The sequence below is a fragment of the Oncorhynchus mykiss genome, chromosome 17 (genome assembly GCF_013265735.2).
Source record: "Oncorhynchus mykiss isolate Arlee chromosome 17, USDA_OmykA_1.1, whole genome shotgun sequence".
In the NCBI taxonomy this organism is placed as follows: Eukaryota; Metazoa; Chordata; class Actinopteri; order Salmoniformes; family Salmonidae; genus Oncorhynchus; species Oncorhynchus mykiss.
In genome coordinates, this window is record NC_048581.1 from 79,692,071 (window position 1) to 79,716,278 (window position 24,208).

At 42.3% G+C, this 24,208-nt stretch overlaps 1 protein-coding gene across 4 annotated transcripts in view; it reads left to right on the forward strand.

Annotated features, from left to right (window-relative positions):
• The window catches only part of LOC110493268 (voltage-dependent calcium channel subunit alpha-2/delta-2), a 296,498-nt gene that overhangs the window by 144,255 nt on the left and 128,035 nt on the right, over window positions 1–24,208 (forward strand). For all 4 annotated transcript variants that reach the window (XM_036948226.1, XM_036948229.1, XM_036948227.1 and 1 more), the window contains exon 4: window positions 9,964–10,023. In XM_036948226.1, coding sequence (XP_036804121.1) covers window positions 9,964–10,023 — 60 coding nt within the window. The remainder of the gene's footprint in view (window positions 1–9,963; window positions 10,024–24,208) is intronic.

Below are 24,208 nucleotides of genomic sequence, written 5' to 3' on the forward strand. Positions count from 1 at the left end.
AAATCTGGTGTTCTACTATAGAAATCTGGTGTTCTGCTATAGAAATATGTTATTTTGCTATAGAAATCTGGTGTTCTACTATAGAAATCTGGTGTTCTACTATAGAAATCTGATGTTCTGCTATATAAATCTGGTGTTCTACTATATAAATCTGGTGTTCTACTATATAAACCTGGTGTTCTACTATAGAAATCTGGTGTTCTACTATAGAAATCTGATGTTCTGCTATATAAATCTGGTGTTATGCTATATCAATCTGGTGTTCTACTATATAAATCTGGTGTTCTACTATATAAATCTGGTGTTCTACTATAGAAATCTGGTGTTCTACTATAGAAATCTGATGTTCTGCTATATAAATCTGGTGTTATGCTATATAAATCTGGTGTTCTATAGAAATATGTTATTATTTTATAGAAAACTGGTGTTCTGTTATATAAATCTGGTGTTCTACTATAGAAATCTGGTGTTCTATAGAAATATGTTATTCTTCTATAGAAATCTGGTGTTCTACTATAGAAATCTGGTGTTCTACTCTAGAAATCTGGTGTTCGGCTATAGAAATCTGGTGTTCTACTCTAGAAATCTGGTGTTCTACTCTAGAAATCTGGTGTTCTACTATAGAAATCTGGTGTTCTACTATAGAAATCTGGTGTTCTGCTATAGAAATCTGGTGTTCTATAGAAATATGTTATTTTGCTATAGAAATCTGGTGTTCTACTATAGAAATCTGGTGTTCTACTCTAGAAATCTGGTGTTCTACTATAGAAATCTGGTGTTCTACTATAGAAATCTGGTGTTCTACAATAGAAATATGTTATTCTTCTATATAAATCTGGTGTTCTACTATATAAATCTGGTGTTCTACAATAGAAATATGTTATTCTTCTACATAAATCTGGTGTTCTACTATATAAATCTGGTGTTCTACTATATAAATCTGGTGTTCTACTATAGAAATCTGGTGTTCTACTATAGAAATCTGGTGTTCTACTATAGAAATCTGATGTTCTGCTATATAAATCTGGTGTTCTACTATAGAAATCTGGTGTTCTGCTATAGAAATCTTGTGTTCTCCTATAGAAATCTGGTGTTCTACTATAGAAATATGTTATTTTGCTCTAGAAATCTGGTGTTCTGCTATAGAAATCTGGTGTTCTGCTATAGAAATCTGGTGTTCTACTATAGAAATCTGGTGTTCTACTATATAAATCTGGTGTTCTGCTATAGAAATCTGGTGTTCTACTATAGAAATCTGGTGTTCTACTATATAAATCTGGTGTTCTGCTATAGAAATCTGGTGTTCTACTATAGAAATCTGGTGTTCTACTATAGAAATCTGGTGTTCGGCTATGGAAATCTGGTGTTCTACTATAGAAATCTGGTGTTCTGCTATAGAAATCTGGTGTTCTACTATAGAAATCTGGTGTTCTACTATAGAAATCTGATGTTCTGCTATATAAATCTGGTGTTCTACAATAGAAATCTGGTGTTCTACTATAGAAATCTGGTGTTCTACTATAGAAATCTGGTGTTCTGCTATAGAAATCTGGTGTTCTACTATAGAAATCTGGTGTTCTACTATAGAAATCTGATGTTCTGCTATATAAATCTGGTGTTCTACTATAGAAATCTGGTGTTCTACTATGGAAATCTGATGTTCTGCTATATAAATCTGGTGTTCTACAATAGAAATATGTTATTTTGCTCTAGAAATCTGGTGTTCTGCTATAGAAATCTGGTGTTCTGCTATAGAAATCTGGTGTTCTACTATATAAATCTGATGTTCTGCTATATAAATCTGGTGTTATGCTATATGAATCTGGTGTTCTACTATATAAATCTGGTGTTATGCTATATAAATCTGGTGTTCTATAGAAATATGTTATTATTTTATAGAAAACTGGTGTTCTGTTATATAAATCTGGTGTTCTACTATAGAAATCTGGTGTTCTGCTATAGAAATCTGGTGTTCTACTATAGAAATCTGATGTTCTGCTATAGAAATCTGGTGTTCTACTATATAAATCTGATGTTCTGCTATATAAATCTGGTGTTCTACTATATAAATCTGGTGTTCTACTATAGAAATCTGATGTTCTGCTATAGAAATCTGGTGTTCTACTATAGAAATATGTTATTTTGCTCTAGAAATCTGGTGTTCTTCTATAGAAATCTGGTGTTCTGCTATAGAAATCTGGTGTTCTACTATAGAAATCTGGTGTTCTGCTATAGAAATCTGGTGTTCTACTATAGAAATCTGGTGTTCTGCTATAGAAATATGTTATTTTGCTATAGAAATCTGGTGTTCTACTATAGAAATATGGTGTTCTGCTATAGAAATCTGGTGTTCTACTATAGAAATCTGGTGTTCTGCTATAGAAATCTGGTGTTCTACTATAGAAATCTGGTGTTCTGCTATAGAAATATGTTATTTTGCTATAGAAATCTGGTGTTCTACTATAGAAATCTGGTGTTCTACTATAGAAATCTGATGTTCTGCTATATAAATCTGGTGTTCTACTATATAAATCTGGTGTTCTACTATATAAACCTGGTGTTCTACTATAGAAATCTGGTGTTCTACTATAGAAATCTGATGTTCTGCTATATAAATCTGGTGTTATGCTATATCAATCTGGTGTTCTACTATATAAATCTGGTGTTCTACTATATAAATCTGGTGTTCTACTATAGAAATCTGGTGTTCTACTATAGAAATCTGATGTTCTGCTATATAAATCTGGTGTTATGCTATATAAATCTGGTGTTCTATAGAAATATGTTATTATTTTATAGAAAACTGGTGTTCTGTTATATAAATCTGGTGTTCTACTATAGAAATCTGGTGTTCTATAGAAATATGTTATTCTTCTATAGAAATCTGGTGTTCTACTATAGAAATCTGGTGTTCTACTCTAGAAATCTGGTGTTCGGCTATAGAAATCTGGTGTTCTACTCTAGAAATCTGGTGTTCTACTCTAGAAATCTGGTGTTCTACTATAGAAATCTGGTGTTCTACTATAGAAATCTGGTGTTCTGCTATAGAAATCTGGTGTTCTATAGAAATATGTTATTTTGCTATAGAAATCTGGTGTTCTACTATAGAAATCTGGTGTTCTACTCTAGAAATCTGGTGTTCTACTATAGAAATCTGGTGTTCTACTATAGAAAGCTGGTGTTCTGCTATAGAAATCTGGTGTTCTATAGAAATATGTTATTTTGCTATAGAAATCTGGTGTTCTACTATTGAAATCTGGTGTTCTGCTATATAAATCTGGTGTTCTACAATAGAAAAATCTTATTCTTCTATATAAATCTGGTGTTCTACTATAGAAATCTGGTGTTCTACAATAGAAATATGTTATTCTTCTATATAAATCTGGTGTTCTACTATAGAAATCTGGTGTTCTACAATAGAAATATGTTATTCTTCTACATAAATCTGGTGTTCTACTATATAAATCTGGTGTTCTACTATATAAATCTGGTGTTCTACTATAGAAAGCTGGTGTTCTTTAGAAATGTGTTATTCTTCTATAGAAATCTGGTGTTCTGCTATAGAAATCTGGCGTTCTGCTATAGAAATTGGGTGTTCTACTAGTGCTGTGGTGGGTAGGTGGCAGCATCCTGCTTGGTCTGTATAGTAACTGGTCTCTGTGGAAACTGCAGAGCGAGAGACAGACAGACAGACAGACTGCATGCTTAGTGATGAGGAGCGGGGAAATGCAAGAGGAAGTGATATCATTTCCGTTGTGGAGGGAAGGGGAAGATTAGGGGGAAACAAAGGCAGGGATTATCTCTGCACAGGGCTATAATAGCACTACGCACACAGCCTCTGCAGAACGGGCCCGCCACAGGTCTCTTTGGACCACAGAACAGAGACCGGGTCTCCCAACCACACCCGCAGGGTCTTTCTCCCATCCACGCACTTCCTCATTCCAAGCCAGCTCAGAAGAACTACAATGCTCAGCTGCATATGGGAGAGCAACCAGGGACCTGGGATTAAGGGTCATTATTTCTCCTCATTATTGACCTTCATATTGTTGTGTCTCTCTGAGGAGAGAACAGTATGGTCATGTTATCACTGTCCTCTCAGCACAGGAATCAGAACTTCACATTGGATGTCTCTCATTATAGGGCTTAGTCTAATTAGGAGAACATACATGACAAATGCCAATGCGTGAGGTCCACATCAATGCTGTGTTCCCACTTGCATTCATTTCAAAGGTGTACAGTACAATGATGCAATCATGTACAGTACAAATATTTGTATTGTTTTATTTCACCTTTATTTAACCAGGTAGGCTAGTTGAGAACACCTTTATTTAACCAGGTAGGCTAGTTGAGAACACCTTTATTTAACCAGGTAGGCTAGTTGAGAACACCTTTATTTAACCAGGTAGGCCAGTTGAGAACAAGTTCTCATTTACAACTGCGACCTGGCCAAGATAAAGCATAGCAGTGTGAACAGACAACACAGAGTTACACATGGAGTAAACAATTAACAAGTCAATAAGACAGTAGAGAAAAAAAAGGAAAGAAAAGAGTCTATATACATTGTGTGCAAAAGGCATGAGGAGGTAGGCGAATAATTACAATTTTGCAGATTAACACTGGAGTGATAAATGATCAGATGGTCATGTACAGGTAGAGATACTGGTGTGCAAAAGAGCAGAAAAGTAAATGAATATAAACAGTATGGGGATGAGGTAGGTAAATTGGGTGGGCTATTTACCGATAGACTATGTACAGCTGCAGCGATCGGTTAGCTGCTCAGATAGCAGATGTTTGAAGTTGGTGAGGGAGATAAAAGTCTCCAACTTCAGCGATTTTTGCAATTCGTTCCAGTCACAGGCAGCAGAGAACTGGAACGAAAGGCGGCCAAATGAGGTGTTGGCTTTAGGGATGATCAGTGAGATACACCTGCTGGAGCGCGTGCTACGGGTGGGTGTTGCCATCGTGACCAGTGAACTGAGATAAGGCGGAGCTTTACCTAGCATGGACTTGTAGATGACCTGGAGCCAGTGGGTCTGGCGATGAATATGTAGCGAGGGCCAGCCAACTAGAGCATACAGGTCGCAGTGGTGGGTGGTATAAGGTGCTTTAGTAACAAAATGGATGGCACTGTGATAAACTGCATCCAGTTTGCTGAGTAGAGTATTGGAAGCTATTTTGTAAATGACATCGCCGAAATCGAGGATCGGTAGGATAGTCAGTTTTACTAGGGTAAGTTTGGCGGCGTGAGTGAAGGAGGCTTTGTTGCGGAATAGAAAGCTGACTAGAAGGGTCCATGAATGCATCATTGTACTGTACACAATATACTTCTCTGTTCTTCTCAGAGAGTAATCGATGATTGATTTATTAATTGACAGTATTTTTTTTAACACTTTAAGTGGCTGGAAATAGTCTAGGGTTAGATTTAGACCAAGTTAGAGGAGGGGTAAAACCCTGCTGATAGGTAGAAAGTAAGACAGATGGAGAGAAAGTGACAGGTTATGTACGGCATATGATGGAGGACAAAGCAGGAGGAAGAGATAAAATAATGGGGGAGACAGAAAGAGAGAGAAAGAGTTAGTCTGAGATGTTTTAAATTCTGGAGCTGAAAGTCCCTCCATCTGTGGTGGTGGTTGTGGGACTGAGTGATTTCTATGATTGACCATAATCCCAGCCCAGTGCTAGAAGAGAGACAGACATAATGGACTCTCTCTGCAGACGGACTGCACTCACTCTAACAGGCTCAACTGGCTGGCTGCTGAGGAGGACCACTGGTCCAGTCAGACTGGAGCTTCTCCCCCTACTGGACACAGGGTGATAGGACTCAGGCAAAATACTGCTGACCAACTGGTAGATTTAACCTTATGTGACGGAAGTGTCTGAATGCTCACTTGGTCACTGGTAAGATTGACAGGCAGGAAGTCAGAGCAGACTTGTTTTTGGGGCTTTGCTAACTGCAGATGTCACTGTGGGGATGTTATCGAACCACCTTTAGCAGTCATGCACAGTGTTAAGGGCCCTATGTTATTGCAGACTACTGTATGTCACCCAGACACAGTGTTTAGAGGTCAATAAACAGGTGTTGAGTGCCGCAATACACTGCCGCCGCAATCACACGGACTAAACACAGTGTGTTTTGTTGAGTGGTCTGTGTAGTGTTGTTTTTCGAGTGCCCTCGAGATCAACCCGGAGAACAATGTGTTGTGCTGAGTGCCCTTATTGTCACACAGGCCGGCTGAGTGGAGGTCTGGACTGGAGGACCCTAACTCACTGCAGAAATCAAACAGGCGGGTGGGCGGGGTAGGCGTTACGGTGTGGTGTGTCGTTTAGTGGGCTCAACACAGCATGACATGGCTGGACCCTGGTATGCTGTCATTCCTCCTAAAATAACACAACTTTGAGTGATTAAACCACTCTCCTCTGGAACAGAGCAAATAGAACAGTTAGGAATATTAAATGTGCTAATCGCCTCTCACTGAGCTTTTCATTATGGCTTTTAAGTTCCACAAGTTTAGAAGTGAGAGAGAGACAGAGAGATAGAGAGAGAGAGATCGTGAGAGAGAGATCCTCGGATCCGCCAGGCTTGCAGTAACATCACAGACAAGGACTGAACAAACAGCTCTGATGATCCATGGATCCACCTCTTGTACAGTACAGTAATACTGTCAGCTAGTCGATTATATAGTGTGAACGGTTGGAGATGTATAGCTGCAGTAAAGCACTCTGTTGGACAGCACACAGTGTTTCTACTGCTTGACCTTGTCTGTAGCATCACCATCAGGGATATAGATGGTGTTAGAGACATTAAAGCAGTGATATTGAAACTGCTGGACTGTGCTGTGTTACAGTAGTTAGACTGGGTCCATGTCTCTGTACTGTGTGGGCCGGCCTGTGCTGTACTGGTCTTATCTGTTCTGTACTGTTCTGATCTCACTATGCTCATCCAGCTGCACTAAGTGGCTTGGCTCCAGCCACCAACATAGATTATATATATATCCGTCTCTCAGTCTGATTCATGGTCTGTTTGTGTAGCCCATTCATCTGGGCCAACACACAGTAAGGAGAGACACATGAAGACACATGGCTGTATTGGAGCAGGGAGGTACTACTTTAAACTGCTAGAGGAGAGATACGGCCCAGAGACATGGAGCCTTACTGAGAGACTGTAAAAACACAATATTGAAGAAGAAGCCAGAGAAACAGACGACTGAGGAAGAAGCCAGAGAAACAGACGACTGAGGAAGAAGCCAGAGAAACAGACGACTGAGGAAGAAGACAGAGAAACAGACGACTGAGGAAGAAGCCAGAGAAGCAGACGACTGAGGAAGAAGCCAGAGAAACAGACGACTGAGGAAGAAGCCAGAGAAACAGACGACTGAGGAAGAAGCCAGAGAAACAGACGACTGAGGAAGAAGACAGAGAAACAGACGACTGAGGAAGAAGACAGAGAAACAGACGACTGAGGAAGAAGCCAGAGAAAAAGACGACTGAGGAAGAAGCCAGAGAAACAGACGACTGAGGAAGAAGCCAGAGAAACAGATGACTGAGGAAGAAGCCAGAGACAGACGACTGAGGAAGAAGCCAGAGACAGACGATTGAGGAAGAAGCCAGAGACAGACGACTAAGGAAGTAGCCAGAGAAACAGACGACTGAGGAAGAAGCCAGAGAAACAGATGACTGAGGAAGAAGCCAGAGAAACAGACGACTGAGGAAGAAGCCAGAGAAACAGATGACTGAGGAAGAAGCCAGAGAAACAGATGACTGAGGAAGAAGACAGAGAAAAAGACGACTGAGGAAGAAGCCAGAGAAACAGACGACTGAGGAAGAAGCCAGAGAAACAGATGACTGAGGAAGAAGCCAGAGACAGACGACTGAGGAAGAAGCCAGAGACAGACGATTGAGGAAGAAGCCAGAGACAGACGACTAAGGAAGAAGCCAGAGAAACAGATGACTGAGGAAGAAGCCAGAGAAACAGACGACTGAGGAAGAAGCCAGAGAAACAGATGACTGAGGAAGAAGACAGATCATCAGGAAGGAAGGACAGAGAAGGAGGGAGGAACCATTCTTCATATGCAGTGTCATGGCCTACATTTGTATTTCCTCATTCATCATGATTCATGTCCTCTTCTCCTTTTTATAATTTCCGTCTCCTTGAAGAGACGTCACAGATAGACAGAGACGTATTGACGGACTACCACCGTTTGGCATTGAAAGGTCCCACTTTAGAAAAACAAGAACTCGTAAAGGCTTTATATCTTCCTGAGCATTCACAAATCATTTACAGTATATGCAAAGTCATACTATACATGAAGGGTGAGACAAAAGGTTCTCACTTAGATCTGTTATTGTTTTGCCATATGTGACATAGAGGGCTAACCCTTTAGTCATGTGTTCAGTTCTCAGGCCAATTCAGAGCAGTGTCGAATCTGGAAGTAATTGTTTAGCCAGCAGCACACTCCACTGTTGATCGCTAATTGAAAACTGTTGGATTACGAACACTCAAGAGTGCCCTTTAGCTAGGTTGACCCCTCCGTTGTATACACAACGCCACACTGTCACACAACTGAGGAAGTTTCCTTTAATGAACTTTGTGGTGATCATTTCAGTAGACTAATTAGCTCTGCTGTATGTGTCATTGTTTCACTGGTTCACCTCATTAGTAGTGACTGAATAAAATCTACATTTCATTGTTTCTTAATATAATCCTCATTCAGGTGATTAAGACCCTTATGATCCTGGCATTCAGCTATTGTTTCACTAACAAGGTTAGTGATATCATAAACGGAGTAGGAGGGGCTAGGTCTGGCTAGCTGTGAGTGGGAGGGTCTTGGTGATGGGGGGCTCGGGGGGATGGACCTTCAGACAGAAATAGGACACTTCTTTCTCTAACGAGAGTTTATCACTGTCCGTCCTTTAGGAGAGAAGAAAATGTGCTTGGGGAATGTGGTCCCTTTGATGATGTACCAGAAATGAAAGTCCACTTAGTGGGAGTCTAAAAAGGGTTTGTCATTTTCTAGCCCAGGGACTGTGTGGCTGGCTGGCTGACTGACTGACTGGCTGGCTGCCTGACTGGCTGGGTGGATGACTGGTTGGCTGACTGGCTGGTTGACTGGCTGGTTGACTGGCTGATAGGGGACGCAAACCAGATATTTCCCTAGGGGGTTGAAGTGGGAACAGAGAGGAAACCTAGACACAGTACTGAGGCATGGTACCATGCAGACACAGGGAAGAGACTTGTCTCTTTAGAGACTCACTCTATTTTGCCATTGGGCGACGAGATATTGTCTGTCGCCCATAAGCCTCTACACATAGACAGTAATACTCCATGTTATAATCCCTGTGCAATTAATTATGTCAGACCTATATTATAACTATTAATAGTTATGAACCAAAATGCGAAAAACGTGCAGAGAATACGAAAATAAAGCAAGCAACGTTGCACTGAACCCCTTTAGCCACGAAAAGGCATTTGACAAAAATTCCTTGTCCTTTTGGTTTGGAGAAGTGACATTTTATTCAACATGTTCATGTTATTCAATGGCCCTCACCTTCTCCACTCCAAATGCTAACTGTATTACCCCTTGGAATAACACCGTTGTAATCACAGTTTTTTTCCAACACACTATAGCTAGCCTAAATGTGTCTGGCACCATTTTGCTACAGTACATGGTCTGAAATTGTAGTCATTTAGCTTGTGCCTTACAGAAATGAAATTCCCCTGACAGTTAGGAGAAATGTGTAAGCCCATTGAGGAGCATGCTGAGCTTGGCACCCGTCACTGCCTCTAGAATTATACAGTCTATGAACAGCACTTAGTTCACTTAGTGTTTTCCCTAGAGAACAGGTTGGCACACACACACAACCACACACTCTGACACCTACCCACTGAACCAGAGGAGCCTTTAACCCTGACCTCTGTATTAACCCTTGACCCTGACCTCTGCTTCATGTGTGTTTCCTGTATAGAGGCTGGCCAGGGAGGCGGAGCAGCTGCAGACAGATTTTCCCTGGCTGGACAGTATCAAGGTAAAGTTAGAACCTCCCTCTCTCTCGCACTCTCTCTCTCTCTTTCTCTCACCATTTCATCCATATTTCTACCCATCTCTCGCACTCTCTCTCTCTCTTTCTCTCACCATTTCATCCATATTTCTACCCATCTCTCGCACTCTCTCTCTCTCTTTCTCTCACCATTTCATCCATATTTCTACCCATCTCTCGCACTCTATCTGTCTCTTCATATTTACATTTATCCACCAAAGTAACACAACCTGTATTTTGTTGTCTTTTAAATGTCAATGCTATCAGAATTACAGGCACATGTACACACTCACATGCACCACCCAGAGTGAAGATGTTTTATGTATGTTTGAGCATTTGATAATGTCCCACGGCCTGTTTGTACATAATGGTGAATCTGTGTTGTGCGTGTAAGGCCAAAGCAGGTTGAACGGTGTATTTTACAACACCTGACCTTTAAAACAGCAGAACACCACTCCCTGTTAATGTCTACATCTCAGAACGTTCAGTGTTTACTTGGCTTGTGTTTTGTGTGTGTTTGGTGTGTGTTTTTGGTGCGTTTGTGTGTGTATCTGTATGTGTCTGTTTGTGTGTGTGCTCCACTCATTCTCAGATTTACAAACACACAGATGCCCCCATATATATACACACACACACTCATTCTCACATCCATCACAAGATACAACAGCGGGGAGTGTGTGTGTGTGTATCTTCTGTCTCCAGGGATACGAGCTAGCTGTCATGGTACACTTCCCACAAATTGATTTTTAACCCCTCGCCTCCCAGGGGATATTTGAGAATAGGCTTTAACTGATTTTAAACAAATTATTATGAGCCATACTTCCCAGCGAAGTCCATTTTTATTCATGGTCGCTTACACTGAAGCTGAAGTTTGGGGGTGGCAGTGCCTGCACCTCTCTCCACCCGCTGTTCCCACCAACCCAGGGTGGTTCTGTCTGTCAGTGCATCTGTCCCCTTCGCTCAGGGCCGGGCAGGACTGATGCCTTCATCTCTGTCTGCCTGTGGCCAGCTGGTCAGCTTTAATGTTGCTCAATCGGATGTGTACCCATGCAGGTAGTTGCATTTGGGTCACAGTGCCCTCACACAGCACACCTGTTCATAGGTAACTGCATCCAATATGGTTTCACCGTCTCTTCAAGTGGAAAAGCCAGCTCTCTCCCTTTCCCACTCACTTCCTCTCTCTCCTCTCTCTCTCTTTCTCTCTCTCTACCATTATCTCTACCTCATCCCTCTGTCTCTCTCCTTCTGTCTGACCCTCACCCCTTCCCCTCCCTCCACCGTTTTTTCATATCTGTCCATGTCTTTAATCAGCCATGAAAACAGTTAGAAAATATCATATTGTTGCAAATACTAATAATGTATTGGAGCTGATTTCATGTGCCTTTATAATTAGACCAGGTAATGAATCTAGGCAGGGGCGACTGGGAAACCATTAAAACACACTTGTTGTGAGGGGGAGAGGGGGAGGGAGGGGAGAGGCAGATATGCTTTTAGATTTGGTGTGCTTTTCTAATTTCCTTTTGGGTGAACACTCGACTGAATGACACTGTAATTAGATTAGGGGGGCATGATCTTTTGGCATATTAGGAACAGCGCAGAGCATCTTAAACTAACCGGTGGAGCAAGCTGTCAGACTCTGAGAGAATGGTGTTTATGTAAGACAGACAGTAGAATTTGTGTTTGTCTATGTCTGTGTGTGTGTGTGTGTGTGTGTGTGTGTGTGTGTGTGTGTGTGTGTGTGTGTGCTACCTACCTGATCTGGCCCATCTTCTATGTTCAATAACACCGGAGACTTCATACGACTCAATGATATGGCTGTTCCCTCTTCCTCTGCACTGCTGCTGTCGCATCTGTTTCCGTAACGACAGACCACGCTTCTTTCTCCTTCCTATTGTAACTATGGCGATGGTGCCTGGGTTGGTAATATGATCACCCCGATGGTCCAACATTTTGACTTTTGGACTGTTGGTGGTCATAACACCTGTTGCGATGGTCGTTCAGGGTTTTAAATCCATTGGAATTAAATGGTGTGTGAAATAGATATTAAAGTGTTTGATTTCTCCTGATTTCTCAAGGTCATAGGTCATCCTATCTCAGCTCTGTCAGGGTCTCTTTCCAGACCATTCATTTGATTGTATTGTCTCTGGATGCATTCTTTCGGGTCTTTGCTTTTTAGTAGCAGGGCCCCAGGGCTAATGACTACAAGAACCAGCCCCTAAATCATTCCACATTACAGTCATATATACAGATGAAGTCGGAAGTTTACATACACCTTAGCCAAATACATTTAAACTCAGTTTTTCACAATTCCTGACATTTAATCCTAGTAAAAAGTCCCTGTCTTAGGTCAGTTATGATCACCACTTTATTTTAAGAATGTGAAATGTCAGAATAATTGTAGAGAGAATAATTTATTTCAGCTTTTATTTATTTTATCACATTCCCAGTGGGTCAATTAGTATTTGGTAGCATTGCCTTTAAATTGTTTAACTTGGGTCAAATGTTTCGGGTAGCCTTCCACAAGCTTCCCACTATAAGTTTGGTGAATTTTGGCCCATTCCTCCTGACAGAGCTGGTGTAACTGAGTCAGATTTGTAGGCCTCCTTGCTCGCATGCTTTTTCAGTTCTGCCCACAAATTTTCTATGGGATTGAGTTCAAGGCTTTGTGATGGCCACTCCAATACCTTGACTTTATTGTCCTTAAGCCATTTTGCCACAACTTTGGATGTACGCTTGTGGTCATTGTCCATTTGGAAGACCCATTTGCGACCAAGCTTTAACTTCCTGACTGATGTCTTGAGATGTTGCTTCACTATATCCACATCATTTTCCTCCCTCACGATGCCATCTATTTTGTGAAGTGCACCAGTCCCTCCTGCAGCAAAGCACCCCACAACATGATGCTGCCACCCCCGTGCTTCATGGTTGGGATGGTATTCTTCGGCTTGCAAGCCTCCCCCTTTTTCCTCCGAACACAACAATGGTCATTATGGCCAAACAGTTCTATTTATGTTTCATCAGACCAGAGGACATTTCTCCAAAAAGTACAATCTTTGTTCCCATGTGCAGTTGCAAATCGTAGTCTGGCTTTTTTATGGCAGTTTTGGAGCAGTGTCTTCTTCCTTGCTGAGTGGCCTTTCAGGTTATGTCGATATAGGACTCATTTTACTGTGGATATCAATACTTTTGTACCTGTTTCCTACAGCATCTTCACAGGGTCCTTTGCTGTTGTTCTGGGATTGAATTGCACTTTTCGCACCAAAGTACGTTCATCTCTAGGAGACAAAACGAGTCTCCTTCCTGAGTGGTATGACGGCTGCGTGGTCCCATGGTGTTTATACTTGCGTACTATTGTTTGTACAGATGAACATGGGACCTTCAGGCGTTTAGAAATTGCACCCAAGGATAAACCAGACTTGTGGAGGTCTACATTTCTTTTCTGAGGTCTTGGCTGATTTCTGTTGATTTTACCATGATGTCAAGCAAAGAGACACTGAGTTTGAAGGTAGACCTTGAAATACATCCACAGGTACACTTCCAATTGACTCAAATGATGTCAATTATTTGGAATTTTCTAAGCTGTTTAAAAGGTACAAGTCAACTTAGTGTATGTAAACTTCTGACCCACTGGAATTGTGATACAGTGAATTATAAGTGAAAGAATCTGTCTGTAAACAATTGTTGTAAAAATGACTTGTGTCATGCACAAAGTAGATGTCCTAACCGACTTGCCAAAACTATAGTTTGTTAACAAGACATTTGTGGAGTGGTTGAAAAACGAGTTTTAATGACTCCAACCTACGTTAATGTAACTTCCGACTTCAACTGTATATATACACACTACCGTTCAAAAGTTTATTGTCACTCAGAAATGTACTTGTTTTTAAAATAACATCAAATTGATCAGAAATACAGTGTAGACATTGTTAATGTTGGAAATTACGTTTGTAGCTGGAAACGGCAGATTTTTTATGGTTGCAGTCTTACAATGCTGAATAATCCAAAAGGAGTAGGCAAGAGAATAGCCCTGGACAGGCAAAAGGTCAAAACCAGATCAGAGTTCAGAAGGTACAGAGTAGCAGAAAGGTTTGTGGTCACGGCATGGCAGAATGGTCAGGCAGGCAGAATGGTCAGGCAGGTTGAATGGTCAGGCAGGCGGGTACAGAGTCCAGAACAGGCAAGGGTCAAAACAGGGAGGACTAGAAAAAAGAGAATAGCAAAGGCAGGAGTACGGGAAAAGCGCTGTTTAACTTGGAACATACAAGATGAACTGGCACAGAGAGACAGGAAACACAGGGATAAATACACTGGCACAGAGAGACAGGAAACACAGGGATAAATACACTGGTACAGAGAGACAGGAAACACAGGGATAAATACACTGGCACAGAGAGACAGGAAACACAGGGATAAATACACTGGTACAGAGAGGCAGGTAACACAGGGATAAATACACTGGCACAGAGAGACAGGAAACACAGGGATAAATACACTGGCACAGAGAGACAGGAAACACAGGGATAAATACACTGGTACAGAGAGACAGGTAACACAGGGATAAATACACTGGTACAGAGAGACAGGAAACACAGGGATAAATACACTGGTACAGAGAGACAGGAAACACAGGGATAAATACACTGGCACAGAGAGACAGGAAACACAGGGATAAATACACTGGCACAGAGAGACAGGAAACACAGGGATAAATACACTGGCACAGAGAGACAGGAAACACAGGGATAAATACACTGGCACAGAGAGACAGGAAACACAGGGATAAATACACTGGTACAGAGCGACAGGAAACACAGGGATATATACACTGGTATAGAGAGACAGGAAACACAGGGATAAATACACTGGGGAAAACAAGCGACACCTGGAGGGGGTGGAGACAATAACAAGGACAGGTGAAACAGATCAGGGTGTGACAGCAATTGACCATTCATGCCATTGAATAACATCTAATATATTTTATGGTATTTTTACATCTGGAATATACAATGTTGCTATGACTACAAGGCGCTCTTTGTAGAATAACTCCAGTATCAAAACTGCTTGCTAGCTCCTAATATTATTATTTTTTATTATTATTTTTTTTTTACGACCAGATCAGCTTTAAAACTGTAACTCTGTTTATTATCTCTTTCATGAGATACAGAAAGGTGTTTACATCATCTCTTGTTTTGTTACTTTATTATTCTCTTTATTTCATATTCAATACCACCATCAGTGATGCAACGATGCAAGAAAGCACTTACTTGTCAATCACAGGCATAAAGTACAGTAGTTTACCTGTTAATACCACTATTAGTATCAAAAACCAGTGGAGTACTTAAGCAGCTATACTGCATGATAATATCAATGAATCTACCAGGCCTGGTCCTAGACACATGACACATGACATGATGATCTCTGGAGTGGGTTGTCAATCTGATGTGTAAGACATAGGGACATGGTGGAAAGAGACTAGGGGAAAGAAGGAGAGAGGGAAGAGAGAAAGGGAAAGAAGACATCCACTTTCCATCAGAATGTGATGTGGCAGCTGCTATACGTTTGAAATGCATTAGCGCTAATAGCTGTGTCGTTAAGGGAGAGAGAGACTGATGAGTTACCATGGAGAAACGGGGAGAGGGGTGAGTTACTATGGAGAAACATGGGAGAGGAGTGAGTTACTATGGAGAAACATGGGAGAGGGGTGAGAGATGAGAGTCTCAGTGAGAAAGGGAGAGAGAGAAGGTGAGGGCGTGTGGGAGCGAGGGAGATTTGATAGAGAGAGAGAAAGGGAGAAGGAGATAGGCACAGAGAGAAGGAGCCATCTTCCAGGCTTCCATCACCCTCTAATAAATGAAGCCTTTCATCATGGACCATGAAAGTGTGTGTGTCTGTGTGTGTGTGTGTGTGTGTGTGTGTGTGTGTGTGTGTGTGTGTGTGTGTGTGTGTGTGTGTGTGTGTGTGTGCGTGCGTGCGTGCGTCTCACAGGATTTTACTGAATAAAGAAACCCGTTTCTCAGTATTCGTAGCATATGCTTTTCTGATTGTATGTGATTGTTTTTGTTTTTGTTTTTTATATCTCAAAGCTCCCACATTTGAGATAAACAAGATTTTTAAAAGTTTTCCTTTCACTGATTAGGTGCACTTGTGACAGTGACATGATCCAGCCACATTAGTAGAGTTCCCTCAGTGAGCCTGACCCCTAGTGGCGGGGGTAAGAGTTGACACTCCGATTTGTTGCACTGACCATGCCAACCCTCCTTATAATGTGTCTATTTGAGATAATTGGCCCTCCAGAGGAAATTATGGAAAATTATTGTGGCGGGCGAATGCCTCTATCAGCCCGGCCCTCAGAGCAGAGCGACCCGAGCGGCTCCCTTAACCAAAGAATACATTAGTTTTATGAGGGCCGTCTTCAAGGGACCACAATCAGGTGAAATAGACGGACACCAAAGGAAGCCTCACTGGGATTCTGTTTCTTCTCTTATTTCACCCACATTTTTATTGTTCTTCTTTTCTGTCTTAGTTTTATTTTGTATATACTGTATGTGTTCATCTATGGATAGATTGGGAGAGACAGGAATTCAACGGTCTGTGCAATAAATGTTTTTTTGTTTCATGTTTTAGTATTTGGTTCTTTCTGAAATAACACCGTTTTCCTTAATCATATATGATGAGTGTAACTCACATCACCTTGAGGGTGTAAGATGGCGAACAGGTGGATCGTTACGTTTAGTAGGCCAGAGCAGCATACTGCACTAAGTCTGCTACTAAATAAATACTCTCTATAATATTTGAATGTCTATTTCTATGGGTGAATGGGATGTTTTTCTCCTCAGTAATTCTAGCTCTTATATCACTTCCTCCTTTTGTACATCAAATCATCTACATTCCACCATTCTCAGTGACTGCAGAGGCTCTGTCTGAGTTGGGCCAGTTTGTCCTGTTTCAGCACATATGTGAGCCAGTACCCAACCCTTTAAAATAGGGTCTCCATAGCAGGAGCTACAGAGAGCGGGAGGAAGAGTAGGAGGGAGGAGGGGAGTGTGGCTATTGGAACACTTTTTAAATATACCGTATGTATTTTAAACACTGATAAGCATAAACACATTGCATAATCACAAATAAACTGCTACTATTTTCTTTGTGAGCGTCCACCCCTCGCCCTTCTCTTTCCTGTGGCCATGCTGAGACAGAGGCAGAGCGCTAGCAGGCTGCAGAGCGCGTAATGGAACTTATAAACAGCGTTCTGTTATCGCTGAATCCCACGCCATGGAACAGTTTCCCATCTTTTCACCACTTGAGGGAAAGGAATGAAAGGAAGGGGGTAGGAGGACGGGAGAAAATCCATCACAATATACAATTTAGCGTTGCTGCCTCCGTATCAAGTGTATCTGATGGTCTGGATGCCTCAGCAGAGAGACATAGACTGGACCCAGTCTTGTTACTATACACAACACTGAGCCGTGTGTGTGTGTGTGTGTGTGTGTGTGTGTGTGTGTGTGTGTGTGTGTGTGTGTGTGTGTTTGCATGTGAGTGTGTGAGTGCAATTGCACATGTGTGAGAATACTCTAACCTTGACTACAAGCTTGTACTTTGCACTCATGTGAAACTCATTGATAATATGTACCAATTGGTCAAGCAACTAGAAGAATTGGATCATTGTGCCACCCCTTTTTTCTCCTCCTCCTCCTGTTGATCACCCCAGCCCACCTTTCTCTCCTCTCTTCCACCCCTACCTATCCCCCTCCTCCTCCTGACCATCTCGCCCCACCCCTCCCCTTCCCTCCACCCTCCATGTCTTTACCTCCTGATCACCCCAGCCCACCCCTCTCCTCCACCCACCATGTCTTTACCTCCTGATCACCTCAGCCCACCCCTCTCCTCCACCCTCCATGTCTTTACCTCCTGATCACCCCACCCCACCCCTCCCCTCCACCCTCCATGTCTTTACCTCCTGATCACCCCACCCCACCCCTCCCCTCCACCCTCCATGTCTTTACCTCCTGATCACCTCAACCCACCCCTCCCCTCCCCTCCACCCTCCATGTCTTTACCTCCTGATCACCACAGCCCACCCCTCTCCTTCCCTCCACCCTCCATGTCTCCACATCCTAATCACCCTAGCCCATCCCTCTCTTCTCTCCTCCACCCCTCCTCCTTATCCAACTCCCGCTGGCCACCTCAGCCCACCCCTCTCTCCTCCACTCCCCCTCCCTGCCTCCCTCCCTCACTCACTCTCTGCATCTGCTTTCTCTTCTGCTGCCTGCTTTTTTCTCTCGCTGGTTGCCTTGGTTACCCCACAGTTTGGTCATTTCAGCTTCTTGATTGCAGGCCCGGCTGTAATTTGCGTAAGTATCTCTCTTCAAGGTAGAAATGCTATTTTCTCCATTCTCTTTATTTATTTGTCTCTCTCTCTCCCTCTCATTCGCCTTCACTCTCTCCCTGACTCCTTCAGTACTCTCATGTAATGTTGTTCTGCTGCTCTGAGAGTGAGAGAGAGAGAGCACAAGTGGTCTCAGACATGCTGTTTCACACTCAACTAAGAGGGCATGAAAGAACTCTTGTTTGGTGAGCCACGGTGCTGTGGAGCGCTGCGTTAGCCGGAGGAAGAGAGAGAGAGAGAGAGAGAGAGAGAAATAGAGAGAGAGTCCCCCGTGCCGTGTCTAAACCCAGCCTATCGATCCCCAGGCCCCACCGGGAATGGCAATCAATAGCCAAAGAAATCCAGCAGGCCACGCTCCGAATCTCTATTCCCCCATCTCAACACATGTCCAACACCCATGAAATGTTATTTCAGAGAGAGAACCTGCTCCCCCTGGCCCCCTGGTTAGAGAAGGGGTCTATATGAGAACTCTGAACTAGAGAGGTCACCATCATAGAGGACTGGGTTTGGCCTTTTTTATTAAATAATTGGGTCTATCTGTAACGATTGTCTTCCTCTTCTGATGAGGAATGAGATGGATCGGACCAATGCGCAGCATGGTAAGTGTTCAGGTTATATTTATTAGAACAGAACCACTAAACAAAACGAAACAGTCCTGTAAGGTGCAGCAACACAAAACAGAAAACAACTACCCACAACCCATATTGGGAAAACAGGCTGCCTAAATATGGTTCTCAATCAGAGACAACTATTGCCAGCTGCCTCTGATTGGGAACCATACCAGGCCAAACACATAGAAATAGAAAACATAGAACACAAAACATAGAATGCCCACCCCAACTCGCACCCTGACCAAACTAAAATAGAGACATAAAAAAGGAACACCATCGTGTTTGGTGACACCATCATAGTTTGGGTCCTTATATTGTATATTTGGTCTAATGCCTAGGTATCACCTCTGTGATGTTTACTGTACTAAATTATTATTATTATTATTATATGTATTTATTTCTAACAGTATGTAAGACCTCCCTACTGGAACCAGTAGATTGCTGCATGACATTGTTTGATGATGGCATGGTTCCCTTCCTTTAGGTCCTGTGAGGCGGCAGGTACACTAGCCTAGCGGTTAAGAGCGTTGGGCCAGTAACCAAAAGGACGCTGGTTCAAATGCCCTTGAGCAAGGCACTTGCACAGCAGTTAGGGCTAACTGTTCATAGCACGTTCATTTCCTATCTCCATTTATAAAGTTGTGGGTGAGAGGTGTTTATAGAAAATGTTTTATTTGCAGTGGTTAAAGGCATGGATAAAGGTTTGGGTTTCAGTGGTTAAAGGCATGGATAAAGGTTTGGGTTTCAGTGGTTAAAGGTATGGATAAAGGTTTGGGTTTCAGTGGTTAAAGGTATGGATAAAGGTTTGGGTTTCAGTGGTTAAAGGCATGGATAAAGGTTTGGGTTTCAGTGGTTAAAGGCATGGATAAAGGTTTGGGTTTCAGTGGTTAAAGGCATGGATAAAGGTTTGGGTTTCAGTGGTTAAAGGCATGGATAAAGGTTTGGGTTTCAGTGGTTAAAGGCATGGATAAAGGTTTGGGTTTCAGTGGTCAAAGGCATGGATAAAGGTTTGGGTTTCAGTGGTTAAAGGTATGGATAAAGGTTTGGGTTTCAGTGGTTAAAGGTATGGATAAAGGTTTGGGTTTCAGTGGTTAAAGGCATGGATAAAGGTTTGGGTTTCAGTGGTTAAAGGTATGGATAAAGGTTTGGGTTTCAGTGGTTAAAGGTATGGATAAAGGTTTGGGTTTCAGTGGTTAAAGGTATGGATAAAGGTTTGGGTTTCAGTGTGTGCTTTCTTTGGTGCAACCTGTCCTTGGTCGATGCGGACGTAGATGTCTTGAGGAAGGTTACTGTCTGATTTGAATGTTTGAAGCATTGTGAAGCATCGTAGGGGACAGCAAGGCGTCTAATGGAAATGATTACATGGTCGACAATAACAGGTTTGTCTCTGCCACCGCTGATGGTTGAGTGGCCACTCTCAGTCAACCTCTGAAGAGGGGGTGGCAGCACACTGGCCCTCAAGCCTTCAATCTGTATCCGGTTGTCCTGAAGAATAAGGAACCGTGAAGCTGTTTTCAGGATAAGTGGTGTTCTACTGTTAAACAGAGGTTCAATATGAAGATGCCATGTGATTGGCTAGGGCAGATCCAAATGCACTGTAAGGTGGCTTGTGATTGATCACTGCTGCCTGGTGAGATTGCGGACTGTACGGTGCCAGGATCCACCATGTCACGCTGATAGATGGAGGATTGGATTGCCTCCTAGGTTACTAGAACCCCACCTGATCCCTGTGTTAATATTGTTACGGTCTGTTTATCTTATTTGTCTTTATTTGTTGTTAGAGCGTCTCCTTCCTGCCTCTCCTGTGCTGATCAGATTGGGGCTTGTTTGGGAGGCGTTGTGTGCATGTGTCATGTTGGATAGGCCCTTTATCTGGCAGTGTGTCCATGCTGTGTGGTGATGCTATCGTGGCTAAAGCCAGCTCCTCAATGGAGCCATGTCAGCCAACAATGGGGATCTGCATTACCCAGAGCGCAGTGGTACAAAGCGTCCTCTCCTTATCGCAGGATTGGAATATTCAAAGACTGATTTAACTGCTTTTTACTGAAGGGATCTGACAGCCACTGAAAGAGAGAGAGAGAGGGAGGGAGGGAGGGAGGGAGGGAGGGAGGGAGGGAGGGAGGGAGGGAGGGAGGGAGGGCATAAAAGGTTTCTTAGAGGAAATAAGTGTATTAAGGCTAGCATTAAAAGAAGGGCAGTCTGCACTATTGAGCATGGATTAAGACATAGGCCATTGTAACATGTAACATAAGAGGTTATGGAATGCACAGCATATTCATTTGATTTTTTTCAACCACTGTGGTTTTAGGTCACATAATGGAAAAACAAAATGGTCTCTCTTTTTCTGTTCTTTTCTCTTTTCCCTTTGTGTTTTTCCTCACCTTATTCCTGTATCTGTACGACTGCAGACCATCTTTCACTCAGGGCTTTTGAAGTTAATGTGCAGTTAGAGAAGTCCTACCTTTATGTGTGGTGAGACAAAGGACATTGATGTGGTGCGCATGGAGAATGCATCATTTTCACAGTGTATTTGAGCTGTAAACTTAGGGCAGATTTGTTTATTGGCATACAAATGAACATCTACATGAAGCTATGTGTGGACACCATGGTCTCAGAAGGTCCCTAATAGCTTAAAAGCCCAAAGACACCCAGCATGCCAATGAGAGAGCCGTGCCCTAGGCCTCCCCCTTCCCCTCTTCATCATACACAGCTTTATCTGAGGAGTCAAACACACAGCTCCTCTCTCTCTCTTTCTCTCTCTCTCTGGTGCTTCTCTCTCTCTCATTTATTTCAATTCAAAAGGCTTTATTGGCATGGGAAACAGCTTTCTCTCTCTGTCTCTCCCTGACTTGATCTCTCCCTCTCTCACTATTTCTCGCTCACTCCACCTATTTTGCTCTCTATCTCCCTTTTTCACTTTCTCTCTCGCTCTCTCTTTCGCCATTTCTTTCTCTCTCTCGCGCTCTCTCTCTCTCTCACCCTTGTCTCTGCTTTTCCACATTTTGCTTTTGCCTCTTTCTTTAAAGTGTGCTTTAATGATGGTATTTTTATTGACAGTATAAAGAGGCATCCTCCCTGTGATTATGACAGGTTGCTTCAATAGACTCATTTCTCCCCAGAGGAGCCTAACTTGAAAATCACCCTGCATTTATACTAGCCTAATAAGAAGATATTTTAAGGTGACAGGTTTTGTGTGGCTATTTCAAGTGGGCAGTGCATTAAATTCCGGTCTATTCTATTTTTTGCAATTTGGACATTACTCGACTTGTCCAGGCAGTCAGATGGTTTTTTGTGTCGGTGAATCCTCACTATAGCCAGACTATGTTCACTGAGTTTAGTCTACGTCCTCAACAAGACCCAAATTGTTTCTCATCACGAAAGTCTAACAATCTGTATTAGAGATGGGGGGGGGGGGGGGGGGGGGCTTTAATGACAGGCGGGGGTAAAGCTTTAATAGTGCAGATAGATTGTGGCTTCTATCAATGTAATTGTCTGCATCACTTCCAATCCCCCATATATATATTTTGTTGTTGTTGTTGAAAATATATACAGTTCATTTGGAAAGTATTCAGACCCCTTGAATTTTTCCACTTTTTGTTACGTTAAAGCCTTATTCTAAAATGGATTAAATAGTTTTTTCCTTCGTCAATCTACACACAATACCCCATAATGACAAAGCAAAAACAGGTTGTTAGACATTTTTTTAGACATTAGTATTCAGACCCTTTACTTAATACTTTGTTGAAGTCTTGAGTCTTCTTGGGTATGATGCTACAAGCTTGGCATACCTGTATTTGGGGAGTTTCTCCCATTCTGGGGGGCGCATTGCTGCACGGCTATTTTCAGATCTCTCCAGAGATGTTAGATCGGGTTTAATTCCAGGCTCTGACTGGGCCACTCAAGGACATTCAGAGACTTGTCCCGAAGCCACTCCTGCATTGTCTTGGCTGTGTGCTTAGGGTTGTTGTTCTGTTGGAAGGCGAACCTTCGCCCCAGTCTGAGGTCCTGAGCGCTCTGGAGAATGTTTTCATCAAGGATCTCTCTGTACTTTGCTCCATTCATCTTTCCCACGATCCTGACTAGTCTCCCAGTCCCTGTCGCTGAAAAACCTCCCCACAGCAAAGGCCCTTCTCCCCGATTGTTCAGTTTGGCTGGGTGGCAAGCTCTAGAAAGAGTATTGGTAATTCCAAAATTCTTCCATTTATGAATGATGGAAGCCACTTGGGGACCTTCAATGCTGCAGACATGTTTTGGTACCCTGTCCCCAGATCTGTCCTGTCTCGGAGCTCTATGGACAATTCCTTTGACCTCATGGCTTGGTTTTTGCTCTGACATTATATAGACCGGTGTGTGCCTTTCCAAATCATGTCCAATCAATTTAATTGACCAAAGGTAGACTCCAATCAAGTTGTAGAAACATCTCAAGGATGATCAATGGAAACAAGATACACCAGAGCTCAATTTTGAGTCTCATAGCAAAGGGTCTGAATAATTAGGTAAATTAGATATTTCTGTTTTTGGTTTGCATTTCCTGCTGTGCAATAAAATTCTTAGCTAAAAAAAGACTGATCGAATTAAGATCCTACATCTGTATCATCACAAGACCGGTTACTAAGACCAGTTACTAAGACCAGTTAGTTACTAAGACCAGTTATTAGGACCGGTTATTAAGACCGGTTATTAAGACCAGTTACTAAGACCAGTTACTAAGACCAGTTATTAAGACCGGTTATTAAGACCAGTTACTAAGACCAGTTACTAAGACCAGTTACTAAGACCAGTTACTAAGACCGGTCATTAAAGGAGTTTAAAGGCTCTCTGGTAGTCCTGTCTACATTTCTAGGATTATTTCACCCCGTGTGATTTAGCTAGGTTTTTATGTTTCGTAAGCGTTCCTATTATACAAGGAAGGCCTTTTGTTCAAATGAAATGTTTTTATGAAATGAACAAATTCATTTTCATGTTTTTTGTGGTTTCTTTCCCGTATTGCACCTCCAGTGTTCTAGTCTCCTTGATGAAATTGCATGTCAGTCATTACATGTGTCAATTGATCAAATGTGTGCTGTGTGTACTTCTCAATACAACATTTCACACTAGCTTCTACTAGAAGGATTGAACATTTCCTGAATGTCTAAGGATGTAGGACATGTCAAAAAGACATTGGGTAGGGGTAGAGAGA